This window comes from Pipistrellus kuhlii, unplaced genomic scaffold (assembly GCF_014108245.1).
Source record: "Pipistrellus kuhlii isolate mPipKuh1 unplaced genomic scaffold, mPipKuh1.p scaffold_m20_p_3, whole genome shotgun sequence".
Taxonomy (NCBI): domain Eukaryota; kingdom Metazoa; phylum Chordata; class Mammalia; order Chiroptera; family Vespertilionidae; genus Pipistrellus; species Pipistrellus kuhlii.
In genome coordinates this window covers 2224054-2245420 of record NW_023425529.1, presented here as the reverse complement: position 1 = coordinate 2245420, position 21367 = coordinate 2224054, and the positions used below count along the sequence as shown (strand labels likewise).

The following is a 21367-nucleotide window of genomic DNA, read 5'->3' as shown; positions in this document are numbered from 1 at the left end:
ACGGGTGTGAAGATGGCGGGGCTGGGAGAAGGCATGGACGTGGAAGCTGGGGAAAGGCCAAACCACAGAGGTTGGCTTGATCCACAGGCCACCCTCCTCTTCCTCCGCAGGTTGGGGCCCTGGACCCTGGATCCGCACCCGATGCTGAGATGCTGCGTTCAGGCCTCAGGAAAAGGCAGCCGGAAGCTGCAGGAGGGCCAAGCAGAGGCTGGGAATTTCCCTACCCCCACGGCATTCCTGAGGGCCCGAGTCAGCAGCCAGCACACGCACACACACACACACACGCACACGCACACACGCACACACACATACACGCACACACACATATACACACACGCACACACACGCACACACATACACGCACACACATACGCACACGCACATGCGCACACGCACACACGCGCGCACACACGCGCACACACACACACATACACACACACACACACACACACACACACACACACACACCAGGCCCGGGAGTGTGCGGAGGTGGCTGCAGGAAGGTGCCTTACCCAGCAGGCCCTGCTCCAGGCCTGGCGCCAGGGGGAGGCACCCAGGGCCCCACAGTGGAGGCTGGATTCAGGGGGGCACTGTTAGCCTCTGACAATGTGACGCCCCCCCATCACCTTCACGTTCACACCGGAAGGACAGGGTTTCCTGGCATCCCTGCTCCCCACCACGAAACCACCCAGCACGGGCGTGGGAAGAGGAAGGAAAAACTCACCCGCAGGCAGAGCAGATTTCAGTACAATCTATATTATCTCATATATATATTTCTTCCTCACTTTATTTGCTCACTTCTGTCACGCGTTCAAAATGTCACAGAGACCAAAATAGAGCGACTTTCTGGTGGAGCTCACGGCAGTCATACACGAGATATAAAACTAGGGGGCTCTGTCTTCTCATACATCATACAATTAAGTTTTCAAGTATTTCTTATGTACAAAGAGCTACTCTATTGGGGGGGGGGAAAAAGTTTAAAAAAAGACAAGGTGGGTTACGAATCCCAGGAAGTAGGTGGTGTGGTCAGGCCGTTCCCAGCCCCTCTGCTCCGGGCCTGGCTCCGGCCGGGAGCTGCAGAGCAGATGAGCAGGGAGCAGCCGCACACTTTGGCCTGGAAGGAGGATCAGAGGAGCACAGGGAAGGGCAATGGTGGGAGCGAGGGGGAGTGAGGGGGGCGCGCGCAGAGGGTGTCTCAGGCAGCCTGCACGGCCTGCCTTCCCAGGCAGCTTGGGGCTGGCTGGCCAGGCCCACCAGACAGGGACCTGAGAGCTGGCCTCCAGTATCCTTCCCCTCACGCAGGCCCGGCCCCGCCCTGCCAGGAGGGCTGCTTGGTCACAGTGCCAAGTGCTCAGGAAGATGACGGGGATGGACCCCCCCGAGCCCGGGCACAGCCCTCCCAGGAGGGGCCACGGGGAAAGGTTCCACCGTGAAGTCTGAAGCCGCGGGCAGGCCTTCTCCCGGCCCTTCCCGCCTTCCCCGCTGCCGCCGCCCAAACTCCGCTCTCGGGACGGACGTGCTGCCTGTCCAGACAAGCCGTGTCCATCAGCCTCTTCCTGGCGGCGGCCGAGGTGAGCCCAGGCTTCGGGGGGCTCTGGCCCCAGTGTGTGGGTGTGGGGGCGGGAAGGGGCGGGGCCTGGCGTCCTGGGCGCCGGCCCAGCACTGCAGGGGCCTGGGGCCAGCAGCTCAGCGGGAGCCCCAGGGAGGCCGGGACAGACCGAGGTGGGGAGTGGGGCGTTCGTTTGTGACTAAGGCACAGAAGAGACGGGCTGGGCCAGGTGAGCAGGGCGCCAGGCCGTGTGGGCTTGGGGCCGGGGCCCTCCTGCTGGCCCAGCCCTTTGTCCTCCCTCCCACAGAACCGTGTCCTCCGGAAGCTGGTCTGAAGTGTGGAGACTCAGACTGTCCCTGAAATGGGAGGAGAAGCCAGCAATGATGGGGACCACAGAGGCCTGACTGCTCAGCCGGGAAGGAAGGCGGGAGCCCTGACCCTCTGAGCAGCCAGGCAGTGAGGGCTCTGCCCAAATGCTCCCAACAGACCCAGGAGAGGGGCAGTGCGGCTGCCCTGTCCTCTGCAGGCCAGGAGGACGGGGCGTGCGAAAGAGGAGCAGCCAGAGGACACCCGGGGGACGCAGGGACCTCACCTGGAGGCCACACGCACAGAAGAGGGGCCCGGAGGCACCTGAGCGCCTTCCTAGCCGGACCTGTGGCTCCTGGTGTCTGGCTGAGCTTGCAGCCGGCCAGGCAGGCCGGGTCAGGAGGGCTCCACAGACGACTTCCTCCCCTCCCCCCCTCCTGCCCAGCAGAGCTAACGCAGCGCCAGGCGGAGGAAGCGGGGGCCGAGCTGAGGGCTGGGTGTTGTGGGAGGGGCTGAGTCTCTCGGGGAGGGCAATGAGCTGGGGGCAGAGCTCAGAAGCTGTGGCCACTGTCCATGACACAAGCATCAGGGCCTGGGGCCTGGCTGGTCCCACCACGCTGCCACGGCACGGGCGTCGCTCGGTGTCCCTGCTCCTCGCTGGGGCCGGCGGCCGTGGAAATGCTCCTGAAGGCTCGGGTGAGCCTGGCTGCTCTCTGGGCGGACAGCGAGGCTGTCCTCGGGAAGCGATGTGTGAGTGCTCTGGGCCAATAAATTAAAGGCGATGCCGGGAGGGGGGCCGGAGGGCGCACCTGCCTGGCCGAGGGGCCCCCCTCCCCAGCCTCGGCCACGCTTAGAACTCGTCGTCAGAGCTGAGCAGGAGCGTCTTCTCGGTGTCGCGGGCGCCGCCGAGGCTGGAGCGCGAGGGGCCGTGGGCGCCGCCGTGCCGGGCCGGCCCGGGCTCCAGCGTGGCCTGCTGCGTGTACTGCTGGTAGGCGGGCGAGAAGTTGTGGATGGCGTCCTGCACGATGTCGTGCGGGTTCATGGTCTCCTTGAGGCTGCTGGAGATGCTCTTCATGGGCGCGCAGCGGCCTGCGGGCGAGGAGGGTGAGGCTGGCGCGGAGGAGGTGCGGGGCTCGGCCCCAGGTTGTCATCCAACCACCTCCGATCCTGGAACCCACCCCAAGGCTCTCCACCCAACCACCCCTCCTGGGGCAGAGGGTGGGGCTCTGCACGTGCGAGGGTGCAGGCAGACATGGCCCCCGGCTGGGCAGAGCAGAGAGCACCCTGAGGGGGAGGTAAGCAGCCTGGGGCTGAGTCCGGCAGCAATGAGCCCAGGATGCCCCAGGAGGCACGCCAAGCCGCACGAGTGGAGGCGGGAGTGCTGGGGACGGGGCTCACTGCTGGCCCTGCCCCTCTCCGGAGGGAGTGGACCAGGGACCCGTTCCATCGGGGCAGCTGCAGGGCTGGACCCGGCCGTGAGGAGCAGACATCTTCTCCAGCTCACCCGAGAGGGCGGGAGCCACTGCCGATAAGCTCATCTTACTCCCTCTCTGATGAATCACCCCAGGCCAGGCCACACACTGAGAGGTAAGGGAGAGCTCAGCTCGCAGCCAGGTCTCCAGACTCACACACGCCTGCCCTTTCTGCCTGCACGCCTCCGCCATGGTTTCCCAGGAGTGGGTGCTGTGCCCCAGAACCACAAAGGGTATGTGCCAGACGACAGGCTGAACAGAGCGGGCTCGGCAGAGGGCGGCCCTTGGCAGAGTGCTCTGGGCACTGCCTCAGGTGCCCGTGGTGACAGAACCAGGCAGAGAGGTGTGCCGGTGACAGTGACCACGACTGACATGCAGGACAGACATGCAGACAGAGAGCAGAACCTACCGTAAGGACCATACGTTGGCACTGCCCATGGCCAAACCCGGGGCAAAAGCAGGGCGGGCAGGGAAGGGGGGAGAAGCAGGAGAAATAGAGAAGACAAGAGACAGCTGAGTGAACACCACGGCCCACCACCGAGGCCAGGGCACACCACGGCCCCTGCCGCCCACCCCTGGCCCTCTGGCACCGGCAGCCCCAGCTTCCCCTCGGGCCTGGCACACTGACCACCGGAAGAGGACCCTCCTGTGGCACTCCCACTCTGAGGGGGGACAAACAGTGGACACCAGAATGGTGGGCCGAGTTCAGGGCCCCCGCACCCCTTTTCCAGCTTCGGCTGGAAGTGCTAAGCCTGTGCCTTGTGCACACAGACCTCTCCCCACTTCACAGACAGGAAAGAGGCTGGGGCGAGGGTTCTGCACCCGCGCCAGCCTGGAGAGCTGAGGGGCCGGGCACTGTGGTTGGCGGGCACCGTGGCTGGCTGGCACACGGCCGGCCAGGACCACACGGAGGAGGGGCGATGGCAGCAGCAGCTTCCCCTGGCGGCAGGGTCCACGCACAGCTGCGCGGCTGCGGGTGGGTGTGTCAGGGAAGGCGGCCCAGGCCTCCACGCGGAAATGGTCCTTACACTGAGCCCCTCCCAGGCTCTGGGCACAAAGGGGCTTTCCCAGGGACAGGGTCTGTCAGGCCCAGGCCCAGGGGCATCGCCCTCAGCACTGGAAGCTGACCCTCCAATGGACCTTGGTGGGAAGCAGTGGCCACCAGTGGCAGTGCTGAGTGGGCAGCACAGTGGCTGGCACTGACAGGGTGCGGTCAGACGTGGAGAAAGCACCCCCAGCCCAGCCAGCGTATTGGGGAAACACGGCCGGGCCCACCAGTCACGAGGCCTGCAGTACCGTCAGCAGCTGCGCAGGCCCCTGAGGCCTCCCACCAGGGAAAGAGCATGGCAGGAAGGGGTGGGCGTCGAGGAGCCGGCCACAGGCCAGGCAGTCCTCTGTACTCTCCCAGGACGTGGCTGCCCGGCCGGGGTGGGCATCAGTGCTGCGCCTGGGGAGGTGGGCTTCCGCTTCCAGCCACGTGGGAGGGGCGTGGCAGCAGCCGAGCCTGGGCAGAGGTGTTAGACTGGAGGCCTCCCTCCCAGGCCCTCCCACCTCCTCCCATCACCCAAGCAGCCCAACTCCTCTTCCTGCTCCCCCTGGGCATCCTCCAGGCCCGCTGGCAGCAGAGGCACCCAGGCCGAGAGCTCTGCCAGGCCGAGCCACATCAATTACTCCGGAGCCTCTGAGGGTGGCCCAGCATGGAACTCTGTCTGGTTCTGCTCTGGCCCAGGAAGACCAGCAAGTGTAAAAGAAAGCTGTTCAGAGTTACTGCCACCCAAGTCTGCTTCTGAGAGGTAATCGGGTAAAAAAAAAACACCAGAACACTTAAGAGCAGAGGATTCTGGGACAAATGGAGAACTGGTCTCATGTCGGGAACCCTGAGGGACTGCTTTTCTAGAATCTCCGTCCTGACCATCCCACAGAGGTACTGCGCCTGTCAACTTCATCTCCGTACTCCAGACCGGCTGCCAAACACAGGGGGCCTCGCTCGCAGGGCCTCCCTCACGTGACCAGGACGCCTGACCCCCCTGGCCTGCAGGACGCGGGGCGGGGGGGCTGGCTCTCACCTTGCGCGTCCAGCCTCTTGTCGGCATAGACCTTGTAGGTGAAGGCGTGCCGCAGGGCCAGCGCCGCGAAGAACATCTCCACGCAGATGATGAAGTCCTGGTAGCCGGCAGCCACGGTGCCCTCGCCCACCGACACGCGGGCCGAGTGGATCTTGGGGATGGCCCCGCACTTCTCCAGGATGGCCAGCAGCAGGCCTGGGGGGTAAGGGGGGTGTCTGGCCAGGCCGACCACCTCCCTGCCCTCCTCCTCCGTGCAGCCCCCAATGCCCGGGCGGCAGAGGCAGGGGCCCTGGTCGCTCCTGTGAGGTAGTGTTGCCGACACAGGCTGAGGCCCCTTGGGAACTCCACACCCCCTGACCCTTTCCAGCCACTAACACTGAGATGTCACAGATTATGTGGGGTCCCCGTGTCCCCCATCCATGAAGCAGCCCCACTAAAGCTCTGCCCTGGCTCCTAGGGCCCCTGAGGGCCCAGTCTTCTGCCCGAGTGGGCACCCAGTGGACGGAGGCCCCTTTGAGCTCCAGCTGGGATCCCCAAGGACAACCCCGTGGCCTGGGCCCCAGGGGTACGGGGGTGGCAGGCAGGAGGAAGGGGTGCTGGGGGTGGCAGGCAGGAGGAAGGGGTATGGGGGTGGCAGGCAGGAGGAAGGGGTGCTGGGGGTGGCAGGCAGGAGGAAGGGGTATGGGGGTGGCAGGCAGGAGGAAGGGGTATGGGGGTGGCAGGCAGGAGGAAGGGGTCCTGGGGGTGGCAGGCAGGAGGAAGGGGTATGGGGGTGGCAGGCAGGAGGAAGGGGTACTGGGGGTGGCAGGCAGGAGGAAGGGGTACTGGGGGTGGCAGGCAGAAGGAAGGAATGAGGTTCAGGGGCAGAGCCGCCTTGGGCAGAGCTCACCTTGCCAGAAGGAGAGGAAGATCACGGACTTGACCATGAAGAACTTGAGGACGGGGCTGTAGGGGCTGAGCAGCTCCCGGGTGGCGAAGTAGAAGAGGAAGAGGGCGTAGAGGGCCAGGCTCACCGAGACGTTGTAGATGATGGTCACGTACAGGTAGCCGCTGGCGACGCTGCAGAAAAGGGAGTGTTCTGGCTTGGACAGACCCACCGAGGAACGAGGAGCCCCCCCTCCCTGGTCCTGCCCGACGCCAGTCCCCACGGCTCTGGCCGGGCTCCCCAAGCAGCGCTCCACGAGCCACGCGGTGATCCGAGGGGCCAGAACGTGAGGCCGGGCCCCTGCCTCACGCAGGGGTGTCTCCCCCCTGCCCGCAGCTCTGCTGGGGGACACGCCCCGGGCGTGGAAGCCAGTCTGGCCTGGGTGAGGGCTCAGCCTGACGGTCAGATGGCGGGTGTCAGCGTGATGGGAGCTCAGCCCTGCTCTTTTCAAGTTGAGCAAGTTACATCCCACTGAGCCTCCGTTTGCCCACCTGCCCTGCCGGGCTGCTGGGCACCGTCCAGGCGGTGCTGCCGAGCGCACGCCAGCACACGGCCACGCCGTCACTTTCCCTCACGCCCAGTCCGCCGTCCGAGGCTTTCTACGCGAGGACTCAAGGCGGGCCTCCCGGGCTCCAGCCCCGCTGCCGGCCTGGATGGTCACTGTCCCTTCTGCCCCAGGTGCCCCCCACCCCCTATGCCAAGGGGATGGACGCGGAGGGCTCCTGTGCCAGAGGCGGGCCTCGTGGGCACGGAGGCGGGAGGAAGGCTGGGAACATGCCTGGCCTCCATTCAGAGGAGGTCGCCTCCTTCCCTAGCCAGGCACTGCCTCTGGGCAGGGACATCGCTCCTGCGGGGCCCGCTGCTTACTCAAAGTCGCCGTCCTGGTACTTGCCAAAGGCCTGGAGGATCACGGTGCTGACGGCCATGAGCGGCTTCACCACGCAGAACTGCAGGGTAGCCTGTGGGGAAGACGCCAGGGTCAGGATGGGGACAGACCCCGGAACACCACCTCCTCTGGCCGGGAGGCCTGTGGACGCCAGGCCCGGGGAGCCCAGGTCCTCCCCGAGGGGACTGCTGTCTGGAGAAGGCAGCGTGAGGGAGACTCCGCTGGGTGAGAAGACGGAGGTGGAGGAGGGTGTGGAGGGATGTGGAATGGAGGGGCGGGGACAGGAGATGTCCCTGGAGAGGGGGCAGCAGGAATGGGAGACAAGGGACAGGCAGAGGGACAACTCGTACCGAGGCCAGAGGCAGCGTGGACAGGCATGGACTCGTGCTGGGCGGGCAGCAGCAGCAGCGAGGTGGCCAGGGAAGTGGGTGGGGTGGGGAGCAAAGCCGGGGCCCTGCTCCGGGGACTGGCCACATGGGAGCAGGGTTGTGCCACGGTTTCCTCTCATGCCCCTCGCCCACCCCCGGGGTCTGGCTCCCTGCCCCTTGCTCTGGGCCTGGGCCCAGGGTTTGTTTTGAACCGGTGCTGCTGGGGACGGAGATGACTTAACGGGAGCACAAAACAGGCAGCCACCCAAAGCCAAGGTCTGGTTTTGACATCTGAGTTTGAATGTGGCCTCGCCAACTACCAGCGACAGACGCTCGAGCAGGCGCCACTGAGCCTCTGGCGGGTGGACGTAAGCAGCCCCTCGTCACAGGGTGAGCCCTGCCCAGGCGAGGCCCCCGCAGACCGAGGGGCACCCACAGTGCCCGTATGTCACTAGACTCGCCTCCCTCTTGAAGACAAATAAATCTAAGCAACGGGGCCTTCTGTGGAGGCGGGAGCAGCTGAGAAGGCTAAGCTGGTGTGGCTCCAGATGGGCAGGACAACGGAGGGGAGAGCATGGCCTGCTGAACCCAAAGTTGTGGGAACCGGTGGTCAGAGCTGTGTGGTGCCACCAGGAGAGGAGTGTGTGACGGGGCTAGAGGGGTGATACTGTCACACACCCCACAGAACCTCCCCACCTAGAGGAGCGGGACTGCACCGACAGCCCACAGAGAGGCATGGAGTGAGCCAGCGAGGGAGGGAGGGAGCGTTAAGAGTCAGGCCATCGGCTGGTAGGCCCGGGTCAGCCACCTGATGCCCACGTCCCTGTGGAGCCTGACACAGAGAGGGAACTGAGGCACAGGGACCCTGAAGTGCAGTGAGGACAGCAGGAGGTGGTGCCCTGGGACAAAGCTGCCACCCCAGGACCGGGGAGGGAGGGGGAGAGGGGGAATTTTGTTCTCTCCCCTTTTCCTACCTCTCCCTGCCACCTCCAGGAACAACAGTGGATATTCGGGAACAGCCAGCCCACAGGCCTGGGGGTAATTTATAACAAGGCGGCTTGGAGCTAGTGATCTGGGACCAAAACTTTGTACACAATATAATCATCAAAGAGGGCATGAGTCACCGCCCAGGCGCCCAGCCCTGGGTAAACAATGGCCCTGCGAGCCCCACCCTGAGCCCGGACAGTTTAACTCTTTCCCTGCAGGTCCCTGGGGGAGAGTGTGAGTTGAACAACAGCCTCAGGAAGGAAGACCTGGAAGCTGACCTGGAGACCCAGGTCCAGGCAGGCGCTCTGGGGGGGGGGGGGGGGGGGGGGGGGGTGCCTGGCCCTACCCAGGAAAGCCAGCTCCAGCGGGCAGTGCCCCGCTGTGGGCTCACCTCTCCTCGGTTACTCTGGCGATGCCGGAGGGGCTGAAAGGCAGAGGAGACTGAGCTGAGGTCGTGCTGCTGGGCATGACACCTGACACTCCCTCCCGAACAAGAGACGGGGGCTCTGTGCCACGTGCCAACACCCTGCAAACACTCCGTACCCACCTCACCTGGCCTTTAAGCCATCCCTTGAGATAAGTAACATTACGCACATTTGACAGAAGGAACTAAGGCTGAGAGGTTAAGTAACGACCCAAGGTCACAGTCAGAAGCTGGAAATCAAGCGCAGATGGTCAGATGCACAGACCCATGCACTTCACCACCACACCACACTGCCACGGGGCGGGGGAGGGGGGGACCAGCAAGGAGAACGAAGCTGCTGGCAGCCAACCGGGAAATGGGGAAGGGGCTGGAGACTGCACACACCTGGTTCGTCATGTATCTTTTTTTTTTTTTCAATCCCCACTTGAGGATATTTTTTTAAAATATATGTTTTGATTGCTTTTAGAGAGAGAGGAAGGGAGAGGGTTAGAGAAATAGAAACACTGAGGGAGAAACATCGATTCAGCTGCCTCCTGTACGCCACCTACTGGGGATCAAGCCCACAACCCGGGCACGTGCCCTGGCCTCTTGGTTCCTGGGTGGATGTTCAGCCGCTGAGCCACAGCAGGGCTGGTCTTGTACCTTTAATGCAGAAGCCCTCCTGCCCTCTAGCCGCAGCTGATGAGAAGTTGTCAAACGGAGATCCCAGAATCCCCTTCACACCCTCTGACTCTCACACACACAGAGACGTGGTCAAAAAGAACAAGAGTCTGCCGAAACCGGTTTGGCTCAGAGGATAGAGCGTCGGCCTGCGGACTGAAGGATCCCAGGTTCGATTCCAGTCAAGGGCATGTACCTTGGTTGCGGGCACATCCCCAGTAGGGGGCGTGCAAGAGGCAGCGGGTCGATGTTTCTCTCTCATCGACGTTTCTAGCTCTCTATATCTCTCCCTTCCTCTCTGTAAGAAATCAATAAAATATATTAAAAAAAGAAAAGAAAAGAAGAACAAGAGTCGCCCTAGCTGGTTTGGCTTAGTGGATAGAGCTGATGCCTGTGGACTGAAGGGTCCCAGGTTTGACTCCAGTCAAGGGCACATGCCCAGGTTGCGGGCTTGATGGAGTGGGGTGTGCAGGAGGCAGCTGATCAGTGATTCTCTATCATCACTGATCTTTCAGTCTCTCTCTCTCCCTCCCTTCCTCTCTGAAATCAATAAAAACATATTTTAAATAAATAAATAAATAAATAAATGGAGCAAGAGTCTGAGACCACTTCGTGCCCAGGACGCCTCTCCCTCCCCTCTGAGCACACCCTGTAAGTGCAGGGGCACCCCCAACTGTGTGGGGACTGGGTGCTGGTACTTGGGGGGCTCACAGGAAATGGGGACTCCAAGGTGGAGCCAGGGCAGCCGGGCAGGAGCTGGGCACACACCTGCTTGCAGAACCGCAGGAATCCAATGGAGTACGTCTTTCCCCAGAGGCAGCAGGTGCCGTACATACAGCTGGACCTGGAAGAGACCACGGAGGGGTGGTGAGCAGAGAGCTAGGACTCGGGGCAGGGGGGCTGGGGGCTGCCCTCCCTCACATCCAGACAAGCCAGGGCACGGGGGTGGGGGGGGACAGCTTTGCGCCCAAGGCCAAGTACAGGGAGACTGCGGAGAGCATTGGAGAAGCATCAGGGAGCAGGCTGCTCCGGCCAGCCTCGGGGTGACAAACCACCTGTGAAGGCTGAATGTAAACAGTGCAGGAGGGAAACAGAAGCACGGAAAGATGGGGAGGCAGAGGAGAGAGCCGGGACCCTGCTGGGGAAGTCCAGGCCGCAGGCGCAGAGGGGCTGTGTGCGGCCGCCGCCAGCACAGCGGGGAGAAAGGCAGGCAGAGGCAGGCAGTGGGCTGCAGGGCTGTACTCACTCGATAGGCTTCCCCCTGATCTCTGACATGATGGCGCTTTCTCCGCCGAGGTACTCGTAGCACAGGCTCAGGAAGTTGTAGATGACCAGGGCTGTGAAGAGAGCACCCACAGCGAACCACCGGTCACAGGACGGTAAGCAGACGGTAAACAGACGGTAAACAGAGGGCAGGAATCTGAGCAGCAACCACAGTGAAGAACGGTCCTGGCAGTAACGGAGCACCCACGCGAATACTCCATCTCACCCGGACCAGGCAGAGACAGCTCATATTGTCTAGGGATGCGTACACACTGCTGCTCACTCTGTACAGCACGGGAGTGACTACCACCAAAGTCAGGGCTGTGTGGGGAGACGGGAGGAGGGCAGGTCAGGATGGGCACGGAGGGGACTTGGGGGAGATGGCAGTGTACCAGCTTTCTAATTCACCCTACGCTCTTCTCTATTGTGTATGGGCCACAGAGTTACAACAGTAACACACTCTCCAGGGGCATCTCAGGAGACCCCTGAGCAAGGAGACAGCGGCACCTCCGCTCGCTCACAGCCCGCAGTGCCCGTCTGCACTGAGCTCAGGAGAGTGCGGAGAGAGGCGCAATGGCGAGACGCTGGGTCAGCTCACTGAGGCAGAGACAAAACCTGCGGGAGGACCGCGCCGCGGAGAGGTATGTGGTAAATTCTATGCTATAAATAGAGCAATGCTCCTGGTCAGAGATGTCTGCTGGCTCAGCAGAGTGAAGGCTGCTGCCTGCAGGATGCCAAAGCAGCGGGCTGTGCCAGGAGCGAGGAAGGAGAGCGAGTGTGGAAGAGTCAGTGTGGCAGAGGGCACCACGAAGGACGGGGCAGGAGGGGCAGGGGCCGAGAGCAGGGAGCAAGGAGAGGCGTCCAGCCGAAACCGGTTTGGCTCAGCGGTAGAGCGTCGGTCTGCGGACTGAAAGGTCCCGGGTTCGATTCCGGTCAAGGGCATGTACATTGGTTGCGGGCACATCCCTGCTGGGGGGGTGTGCAAGAGGCAGCTGGTCAATGTTTCTCTCTCATCGACGTTTCTAACTATCTCTCTCCCTTCCTCTCTGTAAAAAAATCAATAAAATATATATTAAAAAAAAAAAGAGAGAGAGAGCTTTCCAGCAAAGCAAGGCCAGGGCAAGGGTCCAATGGGGCCAGAGAGGCCCCTTCTCCTCTGCCCCAGCGGCCCCTGCAGCCCGGAGGCCTCGGGGCTCCCGGCGCAGCCCCTGGCTTGGCACTCAAGGTCTCCCCACAGGTGCCGTGGTCCCTGCCCGCCCCTCACTCTTCCTTCCCGGCAGCACTGAGAGCCCCTGCCCTCAGCTGTTATTGCTTCTGCACTGGCTGTTCCCCTGCCTGGGGTGTCCCTCCCTCCGCACTCCCATCAGACGAGTCCTGGCCACTCTGGGCCAGTGCTGTCACCAGGGCCCCGCGGACGTGCAGACGCTGTGCAGACCTCAGCACGAAAGCCTGGCTCAGCAGCCGGAGGCGAACGGTGGCCTTCAGTTTGGAGAGGAAGGTATTTGGGTGTTTTCTGCCACTCACAGCTGCTCTAACCTACGAAGGGCTCATGTCTCAGCTGGATAGGACCCCAGGGAGCACCCTCTATAAATATGACCCCTGGCACCTATCACATGTGCTGGGAGGGTTTACCGCCTGGGTCTGCCACTGGGTTAGCCGTGAGCCTCAGTTTCCTTCCTTCCCAGGTGGCCGAGAGGTTGAAGTGAGTGTGCAAAGAGCTCGGAAGAGTGGGCAGCGCTCAGCAGCGCTGAGTGTTGGCTGCTACCTGCCTGTCTCCCTCGCGGGGGGCAGCCTCCCTAGATAGGTTGGGGACTGTGTGCTGTCTGCCTGGCTCAGGAGCAGCTCAGGGTGGCTGGTGACTGCAGGCATGCCCACTGATCACTCAATGACAGCAACTACTTTGGGGTCTGGGGAGGGGGCATCTAGCCAAACCTGACGTCAGCCTGCTAATAACCTTTGTCCAACCCACACAAGGCCCTGTGGAAGGGGTGTGTCCATCCCAGGCTGGGGCCAGCCATATTGCGCCCGATGGTATTTTCCAAAGACGGCCACACCCTCCGACACTGATAACACCGCTGAGAGACGGGGTCTCGTCATTCCGCTCGAAGATGGTGGCCCGGGTGACAGCAGAAGCGATGCTTCGTGACATCTGACTCTGGGGTCAGAAGCCTCTTTCCTCTGTTCTTTCCCGAGATGCCTGCCCTCGGGCCCAGTGACCGTGCGGGAAGCCCAGGCTGACCCCCATGTAGGAGGGACCAGCACCCACTGCCAGACACGAGTGAGTCAGGTTCCAGAAGAATCTGGCCAGCTGAGACCCGATACCACAGGCAGGGGCAACCCATGCCACGTGCGTCCCGATGCCTGGCCGGCACTGCCAGCAGAGATGACGTGGTTTTACACGGGGCTGTTTGGGATAGTTCTCTACACGCCACGTAAGTAGAACCTTTACATAAAACCACTTCCGGCATATGCCACGCTCTCTACGCCACACATTCGGGTCCCTCTGACTCTCAGAGAGAGCCCGCTGAGGGGCCGCCTTCTCCTTGGCGGCCGCCTCTGCCCTGTGGCCATGCTCACTTCCCACACGGTGAGCTCTCTGCACCCGCCCGATCCTTCCAGTACAGCGGCAGCGTGAAGTGGCAGGAACGCCGGGAACGCCCAGCCAGACCTCCTGGGTGTGGGCGAGGCTCTGCCACGGAGAGCTGTGTGGCCTCGGGCAGTGTCCCTGGACCTCCGTGCTGCCAGGACCCCTCCTCTTGGGGCTGCTGGGAGGCCGGAGGGGATGAGCACAGCCCCCGCCTTGGATGAGCCGAGCTCACCCTGAGCAGAGTCCACAGCATGTGGCCTGCTGTTTCTCCCAGACTGTCAAGTCCCTGCAGGTAGAAACGGAGCCCACCCCCACCAACTGCCCGAGGCCCGCGCTTACACACGGTAAACACGGAAGAGATGGATGATGGGCGTGGGCCAGGGATCCGGGAGGCTCAGAGCTGCAGGGCAGCCAGCCTCGCCCACACTCGGTTCTGTGCCAGGTTCGCCCTCTCACGGGATGCTGAGCAGCCTTCCCCAAGGTGATCGGACTTCAGGCCCGAAAGACAAAACCCTCCAGGGAACCCCCAGGGGCTGAGGTTCACCAGCCCCTCCACACGGAACCACTCCCACAGGCCTCCTGCCTTCCACGGAGAGGAGCTGGCGCCTGAGCCCACACCCTCCCCTGCACCACGTACGCCAGCGTGCAGCCGAGCTCTCTCCGCGGGTCAGTACCGTCCGACCTCACCCACCTCTGGGCTCAAGATCCTCCACCTTTTACCAGAGCTCTGGCCGGCGAGGCTGCGTCACACCAAGTTGGGGACGATTCCATTAAAGAATCATGAGTGAGTCGGTCATGCATTCTCAGAGAAGGGAGGCAAGACAATCTCTCCCAGATGGTCCAACCAGCCCACGCCGGACCATCTGCGCAAGCCAATCCCTTCCCAGAAAGTTACAGAGCCGCCCAGCTCCGGCAAGGGTGTGTAAACGGACACGTCAACCCACCCAGCAACAAACAGAGGTATGCTGGCCCTGGACGCAGGAAAGCACAGCGGGTTGGAGTGAGGTTCTCAGCCAGCGGCCTTGTCACCTGACTACCCTCTGGCCATGCTTTCATTTCTGGTCCCCCCTGGAGAGGCCTCAGAGAAACCAGAAAGGGAGGAAGGGAGGAAGGGAGGGAGGGAGGGAGGGAGGGAGGCATCAATTCGTTGCCTTCCACACAGGCCACAACCTGGGTATGTGCCCTGACCAGTATGAACCCCTGAACCCACCACCTTTTGGGGCAGGGACAACGCTCCAACCAGCTGAGCCATACCGCCCAGGGCACGCAGCCACTTAACAGACATCATAAAGGGGTCTGAGCAGCTGACAATTCACAGGTCCTTCCTTTCCAACCGGGACTCCTGGCTTTCTCTCTCACCGCAGCATCTCTAACCCTGAGCAGCCTGGACAGGAAGCCGCTGGCCAAGGCCCTGCTCTCCACCAGCCCCGCCGGCACGCCCGCGGAGGGACCACTGAGCGGCACCGCCCGAGGGCCCGGGCCGCACAGAGGCCCCCGACAGGAGCCCCGGGTCGGGAGTCCTCAGCGCCCCCCACCACAGGTAAGTGAAGCGCTCCGGCTGCTCCAGACACTCCTGGGCCCCCATGTTGTGGCCTGGGTGCCCCTGGCCACGGCCAGGTCACACCCATAGCGGCCCCGGGGCCTCGCTGTCTTGGCTACACAGAAACTCTGGTTATTTGGAAAGACGTGGGCATTCTTATTGCAGCTAGCTCATGAGGAGCCCGGAAAACTCTTTTTGAGCACTTGGACAGAAATCTCTGCTCATAAAGAGGCTCAGGACAGGCTTTGCTCTTTTCTCAGTGACTGACGATCACACGGACAATAACGAGCACGATGTGCTACAGCCATGGCGAGGCGGGCTCTGCCTGGGAAAGGCCCCGGGCTCCGCGATGCTGCCAAGCCGTCCCTCCTCTCCCCCCTCACCCCCGGGCCGCGTCTGCCCTTTGCCGACCCTGCTCCTGCCCCTGGATCGCTGTTCTCTCCCGGGACCCTCTGCTGGTCTCTTCTGCAAACCTTTCTTTGTTCCGCGCTCCTGAGCGTCCTGGCAGCGCGGCCCGCGGGCCTCCTGTGGCCGTGTTTGCGGCCCTGGGCTGGGCTCATCCTGGCTACTCTCTCTCAACCAAGAGTTTCATTTGGGGCCAGGCTCCAGGAAGCTGACCTTGTCCAAATTCTGAAACTGGGCGAACGAAGAGGCACTCTTTAATTGTTTCATCCAGGCCCGTAAAATCTCTTCCCCTGACAGGAGTTCACAATCTTCGCTGAGAAACGCCTCCTGTGTTCCTTCACCAAGCCGGCACGGGCGAGCCTGGCCTCGGCAAGCACCCAGGAATCCCGGGCCGGTTTCTTAGCCTCGGATCCCTTCCCACGGCTGTAAAACGGGGGTGACATGTACTCTTCCGGGCACCTGGGAGGTGAGAATGCGCTCAGGGTAATGAAAAAGAGGTGGTAAAGCGTGATGGCCACAAACGTTACTGGGACACAGCGCTGCGTAAAGCGAGGGGAAGCATCTCCTCGGCACCCTGCCTCCTCGCCCCGCGCTCAGCTCCCCAGCTCTCAGGCTGTCTCAGTGTTGTCTCTAGGAGCTCCTTCCCACCCCGCCCCCAATCACTAAATGCAGGAAGGGGGCTGGTTTCTCCGCTGCTCCTCAGCCTGGCGCTGCCGTGTGGACTGCGGTGTGAGTTACAGCCTCACCAGATGGCAGATACTCGATCAGAGGGACCCTGAGCTAGCCATTTACTTCTCTGAGACTCAGCCCTCTCCTTGGAAAATGGCAATATTACCACCCATCCACGCTGTTTATCTCCACTCTCCCTCCTCCTCTCCCCCCAGAATGCCACTAGGATGAGAATGAATTGGTGGAAAAGTACAAGCCTTCAAGGACAAGGAGATGGCACTGAGGCAGCCGACAAGCAATGCTAACCAAAGCTCTAAGATGCAGAATGGTCAGTGCGGCCCCTGACCGGAGGGGAGGGAGCTGGCCAATGAGAGCCTCGAACCCCAGGCCTGCGGGTGAAGGTGCAAATGGAAAACCTGGCTGCAAGTCTGCACGCGGCTTTACCCGCCAGGAGAGGGGACAGCGCCTCTCAGAGAACTGAGCTTAGCGAGGGCAGCAATGAGCACACCTGCGGCAAACAGATGAGGTCTGAGTGCAAAGGGCGAGGTGTCTGGGTCCCTTCCCACAACTGCACCCTTACCTCAGCTCGCCCAGCTTTTACCACCCAGAGAACATTATCATCTGGGGAAACAGGGCCAGAATAAAAATAAAAATCTTCATCTGGTGCCTGTCCCCACCACTGCATAAAAACAGCACAGGAAAGCCGTGTCCTGTCACCCAGCTGGGAGGCTGGCATTTGAGGAGAGCTTCCAACACAAAGGTCAAAGGCCAAGACAAACACACAGGGAAGTCCGGAGACAGATAATGCAGGGAACAGAAGAAAACTGCAATCAGCGTCCGGGGGAGGGAGATACTCTCCAACACCAGCACAAGGGACTGTAAAATGGAATGGAAAGAGCCTGACGCTTTACAACATGATAAAGAAAACAAAACCTTCCGTAGAAAGGCTCAAAGGTAAATATTTAAAGTAAAAGTTTAAAGCTCCTGGGAAATAGAATAAAAGAAACCGTAAAGACTTAAAGGTCAATCCAGAAGTGCAACATCCTACTCACAGGAATTCCAGAAAGGAGAATAAACTGGGGGGGCGGGGGGGGGGCTAGCATAGGAACATGCACGAACATCGCTCAGCACTCAGGACACGGGCTTCTCAGCACTCAGAGAGGGCCCAGGCACCCACACAATGGATATCCCGCCTCCTTTGAGATTTCAGAACTCTGGGGGTGAAGATCCTGAAAGCGAGGGGTAAAGCAGGTCACATACAGACATTAAGCATCAGGATCCAGCCCTGGCCTGGTGGTTCAGTTATTTAGTGTCACTCCACTATGCCGAGGTTGTGGGTTCCATCCCTGTTCAGAGCACATACAACAATTAACCAATGAGCGCATAAACCAATGAAACAACACATTGATGTTTCTCTCCTCTCTCTCAATTTAAAAAAAAAAAAAGAGAGAGAATCAGAATCCAGCAGACTTTCTGAAAACAATGCTGGAAGCAAAAAGACTGAAAAACACGCCTTCAAAATTCAGAGGGAGAATCATTTCCAACTTAGGATTGTACTCCCATTGATAACTAACCAAACAAAACAATATCATATGTACGTTAGACAATTTTCAGGTTTCAAAAAACTGAACTCCCACACCCCCTCTCCTCGGGAAGCTCCTGGGAGCCGCCCTCTCACCGGGAAACAAGGAAGTGTCACCTCGAGACCCCAGCAGGCGCAGCTGAGCCGTGGTTACAGACACGGGGCACCGCAAACACGAGCCGCGGCTCAGAAACGCCTGACCCGCCGCAGAGATGGAGGCAGGAGAGCGTGTGAGTGTGCAGGCGGAGGTGAGCGCTGACTCCCAGCTCCCGGAGGAAGACTTACCACACGGAACACTGAGACATCCACGGCAGCAGCCGCCGCACGTTCGTAGGTTATTTAGGGGGAAAGTTTAAAGAACTGAAAGTGGCCCTGGCCGGGTAGCTCCATTGATTAGATCAGCGTTTTTCAACCGCTGTTCCGCGGCACGTTGCCTGGTGTGCCGTAGGTGCAGACAAGACAAGAATTTTATAATTTTTCACTATTTTGTTTACTTAATATTTCATAATAAAGTAATTATAAAATACTTTCTTTGTGTTTATTTGATTCCTATTCAAGAGAATTACTTTATAGAATATATAGTCAATATAGGCACAGAGTTAAATTTTTTAACATTTTCTAATGGTGGTGTGCCTCGTGATTTTTTTTCATGAAACAAGTGTGCCTTTGCCCAAAAAAGGTTGAAAAACACTGGATTAGATGATCATCCCGATTTTAAAAAAACAATAAAAATAAAAAAGAGTTGCAAGTGCAGTGAATGTAGGAGTCAGAGGAGTTGGGGCAGCCTGTTTCATCCCTATGCACGTGTGACTTTAATGAAAGTAAAACGCTAGTTGTTTTAATTTTATTAAAAAGAAAAGCAAATGCCGCCTTATGGCCAGTGAAGGGGAGCTCCTCGGCCGTCCGGCCACTCCTGCCTTCCCGTCTCCGGAGACTGGGAGGAAGAGGAGCCGATGGGGCCGCTTTCTGAGCAGCGAGGGACGCGCCACCACCACGCCTGCTGGGCAGGTCCTGCGGAGCTCAGCCCTGCAGACACAGACACGAAGGGAGGGGCCCAGACGCGGAGCAGAGGTGCGGGAAAGGGCGAGGCGAGGGCACGCCCCCCTCGCGGACACCGAGCGTGCGGCCTCTGGTGGCCTGTACACTGCCTGGGAGGGGCGGGACAATCGCGCTGCTAGGAGATGCAGACTTCCTACGGCCCTTTCTGAGCTGGGAGGAAGGACTGGCCAGGCAGGGCCTGAACAAAGAGGCTTCTGAGTGGGAGGAGCCGCCAACCATCTGCTGCCGCCTCTGAGGCCGGAGTGAGGGCGATGCGAGGCTCCCTGGCTGTGCCCCTTCTGCCATGCACCCAGCCTGCAGGGCCTGTCCGCCCACCCCAGGAGCTCCCCTGGCAGGCACCGCTTCTTTATTCTGAACGAACAAGAACAGAGGCTGCACCACGCGGGGCTGGCAGGTGAATGGAAAGGATTCTCGGCCCCCAGCCTGTGTGGCTCCCCGGTACCAGAGGTCTCGCTGGGGGCTCTGCTGCTTCCAGGAACATCGGGACCGGAGCCCCCCCGCCTCGGCACCCTCCCCTGGCAGCGAGGCAGGGACACCAGCCAGGGATTTAACGAGGCTGCATGTGGATGAATGCAAGGCTCATAGCAGGTGCTTCACCAAGTCCCTTCCTCATTCAAACTTCCAGAACGGGCAGCACCTCCCATGTGCCCGGCTCTGCTGGCACTGCCCTCAGGAGGGGAGAACCAACCAGCACTCACTGTGAACCGCACTTCACTGCACACAGGGTCTGAGAGTGGAGCCGGGAAGCCTCTCTGAGGGGACACAGGGTCCAGATGGAGGAAGAGGAGGGGCCGGCGGAGCAGAGCTTGTGGCACTGGGCAGACGCCCGGTGTGCCCAGGCCGGAAAGGCGGCCAGTGTGGCCGAAGGGGCAGTGGGCGCAGTGTGCTGGGCACGGAATTTCCTCACCAGGTCCAAAGGCATCTCCTGGCCCTGTGAGTGCCCAGGGACACGCAGGTTCAAACTGGGACGGAAACAGACTCGTTTCTCGGGGGATGAGCATGAAGCCCAGGGCCAAGGACCAAGCTCTCCCCAGCCAGGGAGGCTGACAAGCGGTCACGGTCAGAGCTGCCTGGTCACAGCACAAGAAAAGATGCTTCTGGTCACTCTACCAGGAACAGCAGTGCAGGTGCAGGAGACGGGGAACACACGGCCGTGAGGGGGCGAGCATCAGAAGGGATCTTGAATCCAAGGACCCCTCCTCCCCCACCTGCTGGCCTGTGACCTGTCCTGGGCCTCTGGACACAGTCCATGTAGAGAGCTTGGGAGCCTGCCATTTCGCCTCATGCTTTTATGCATCAGCAGTCAGAAAGAAGCTCTGGCTTTCTCTGTGCGGCCTGCAAGGCTGTGTATGTCCCTGTCCCTGCCTCCCGGCGCAATCCCTCCTCCAGCCCCCGGCCCCTCACAGCCACCCACCCTGGCTGGGCACACGGGACTCCTCCCTCCCCTCAGTTTAGCTCTCCTCTCGGCCCAGAATGGACTCTGCTCCTCGGCCTCCCTCTGCCGGCACCAGCTCATTCTCCACGCCTCAGGCCAGAGGCCACCTGCCCTGCGGTGGCTGCAGGTGGCACAGGCTCTGGGAGGGCGGCGGCCCAGGGCCTGGCTGGGCCTGGAGCTCGGCAAGAGCTGGTGATGCTCCCACGTCACATGCGAGAGCGGAGGCCCCAGGAGGCAGCGGGTCGCCTTCTTGGGCGGCACAGCAGAGCGCCTCCAGGGCCAGAGCGCTCAGACTTAAGGCGCAGGGGAGAGAGGCCCAGCGCTGCCCGCACACCACAGACCCTGGAGAAACCCCAACCACCTGCACCCGGAGCTCCTAGCTACACGGGTCCTCAGCTGCTGCCTCTGCACCCACCTGACACAGAGCGGGGAGAGGGGACACTGGGGTCTGTGACGCTGCTCTGGGAGCCCCCCGCAAAGGCTTCTGAGGGGGAGACCGGCCACACCTGTGCTGTCACTGGCCCTCCAGGCTGACGGTGGGTAAAGGAGGGGCGGCCCCTCGAGGAGAAACCAGGAAGGGGCCCGCGGCTCCCAGACGCCAGGCGGGAGGGGTGCCCCCGGGAGGGCGGCCACACGTCTCACCCTCGTAGCAGTCGCGCACGGTGCCGAAGTACACGTAGTACTGGTCGTTGGTGAAGAAGAGGAGGCTGAGCCAGGAGTCGAAGGCGTAGATGGGCACGATGAACAGGATGCGCACGATGTAGCGCTGCTCGTTGGGGCAGCTGTAGCAGCGCAGGTGCATGTAGATCTGCAGGCAGAGGGCAGCATCAGCGGACCCGTCCGACCACCCCTCCGCCCCTTCGCCCCTCGTCACCCACCCCCTGCCCTCCGCCCTCCGCCCTCCGCCCCTCCGCCCTCCGCCCCTCCGCTCCAGGGGAAGAGGCGGCTGGCCTAGGGGTCTGGCTCAGCCATTTTCCAGATTTATGACCGAATTACTTCCCCCTGGCCCCCCCAAGCCTCAGCCGCCTCCTCTGCAAAACGGGTTGATGAAGCTCCCGGGTGAGGCTGCTGCGAGCATCAGACCCGGGGTGCAGAGAGCTTGTGGGGTGCAGCGGAGGCACCAAGGCCAGCCTCACAGACACAGGAGCATGCGTCCACGCCCGAGGCTGTCCAAACCCGAGCCG

General features: G+C 61.4%; 1 protein-coding gene and 1 long non-coding RNA gene across 4 annotated transcripts in view; one reads left to right on the top strand and one right to left on the bottom strand.

Annotated features, from left to right (window-relative positions):
* Positions 1-737: 737 nt before the first annotated feature.
* Positions 738-21367, bottom strand: part of TMEM184B (transmembrane protein 184B) — a 47390-nt gene continuing 26760 nt past the window's right edge. The window contains exons 3-10 of one of the 3 annotated variants that reach the window (XM_036454920.2): positions 20826-20991; positions 10890-10980; positions 10412-10487; positions 7186-7277; positions 6283-6452; positions 5394-5588; positions 3737-3757; positions 738-2944 (exon numbers count right to left, since the gene is read on the bottom strand). In XM_036454920.2, the coding sequence (XP_036310813.1) occupies positions 2706-2944; positions 3737-3757; positions 5394-5588; positions 6283-6452; positions 7186-7277; positions 10412-10487; positions 10890-10980; positions 20826-20991 (1050 nt within the window). In that variant the 3' untranslated portion in view covers positions 738-2705. The other 2 variants (XM_045587497.1, XM_045587496.1) reach the window with 2 other exon arrangements.
* Positions 11605-14450, top strand: LOC123653113. Its single transcript, XR_006742742.1, has 2 exons — positions 11605-11765; positions 12001-14450. It is a non-coding gene; the product is annotated as an uncharacterized LOC123653113 (long non-coding RNA).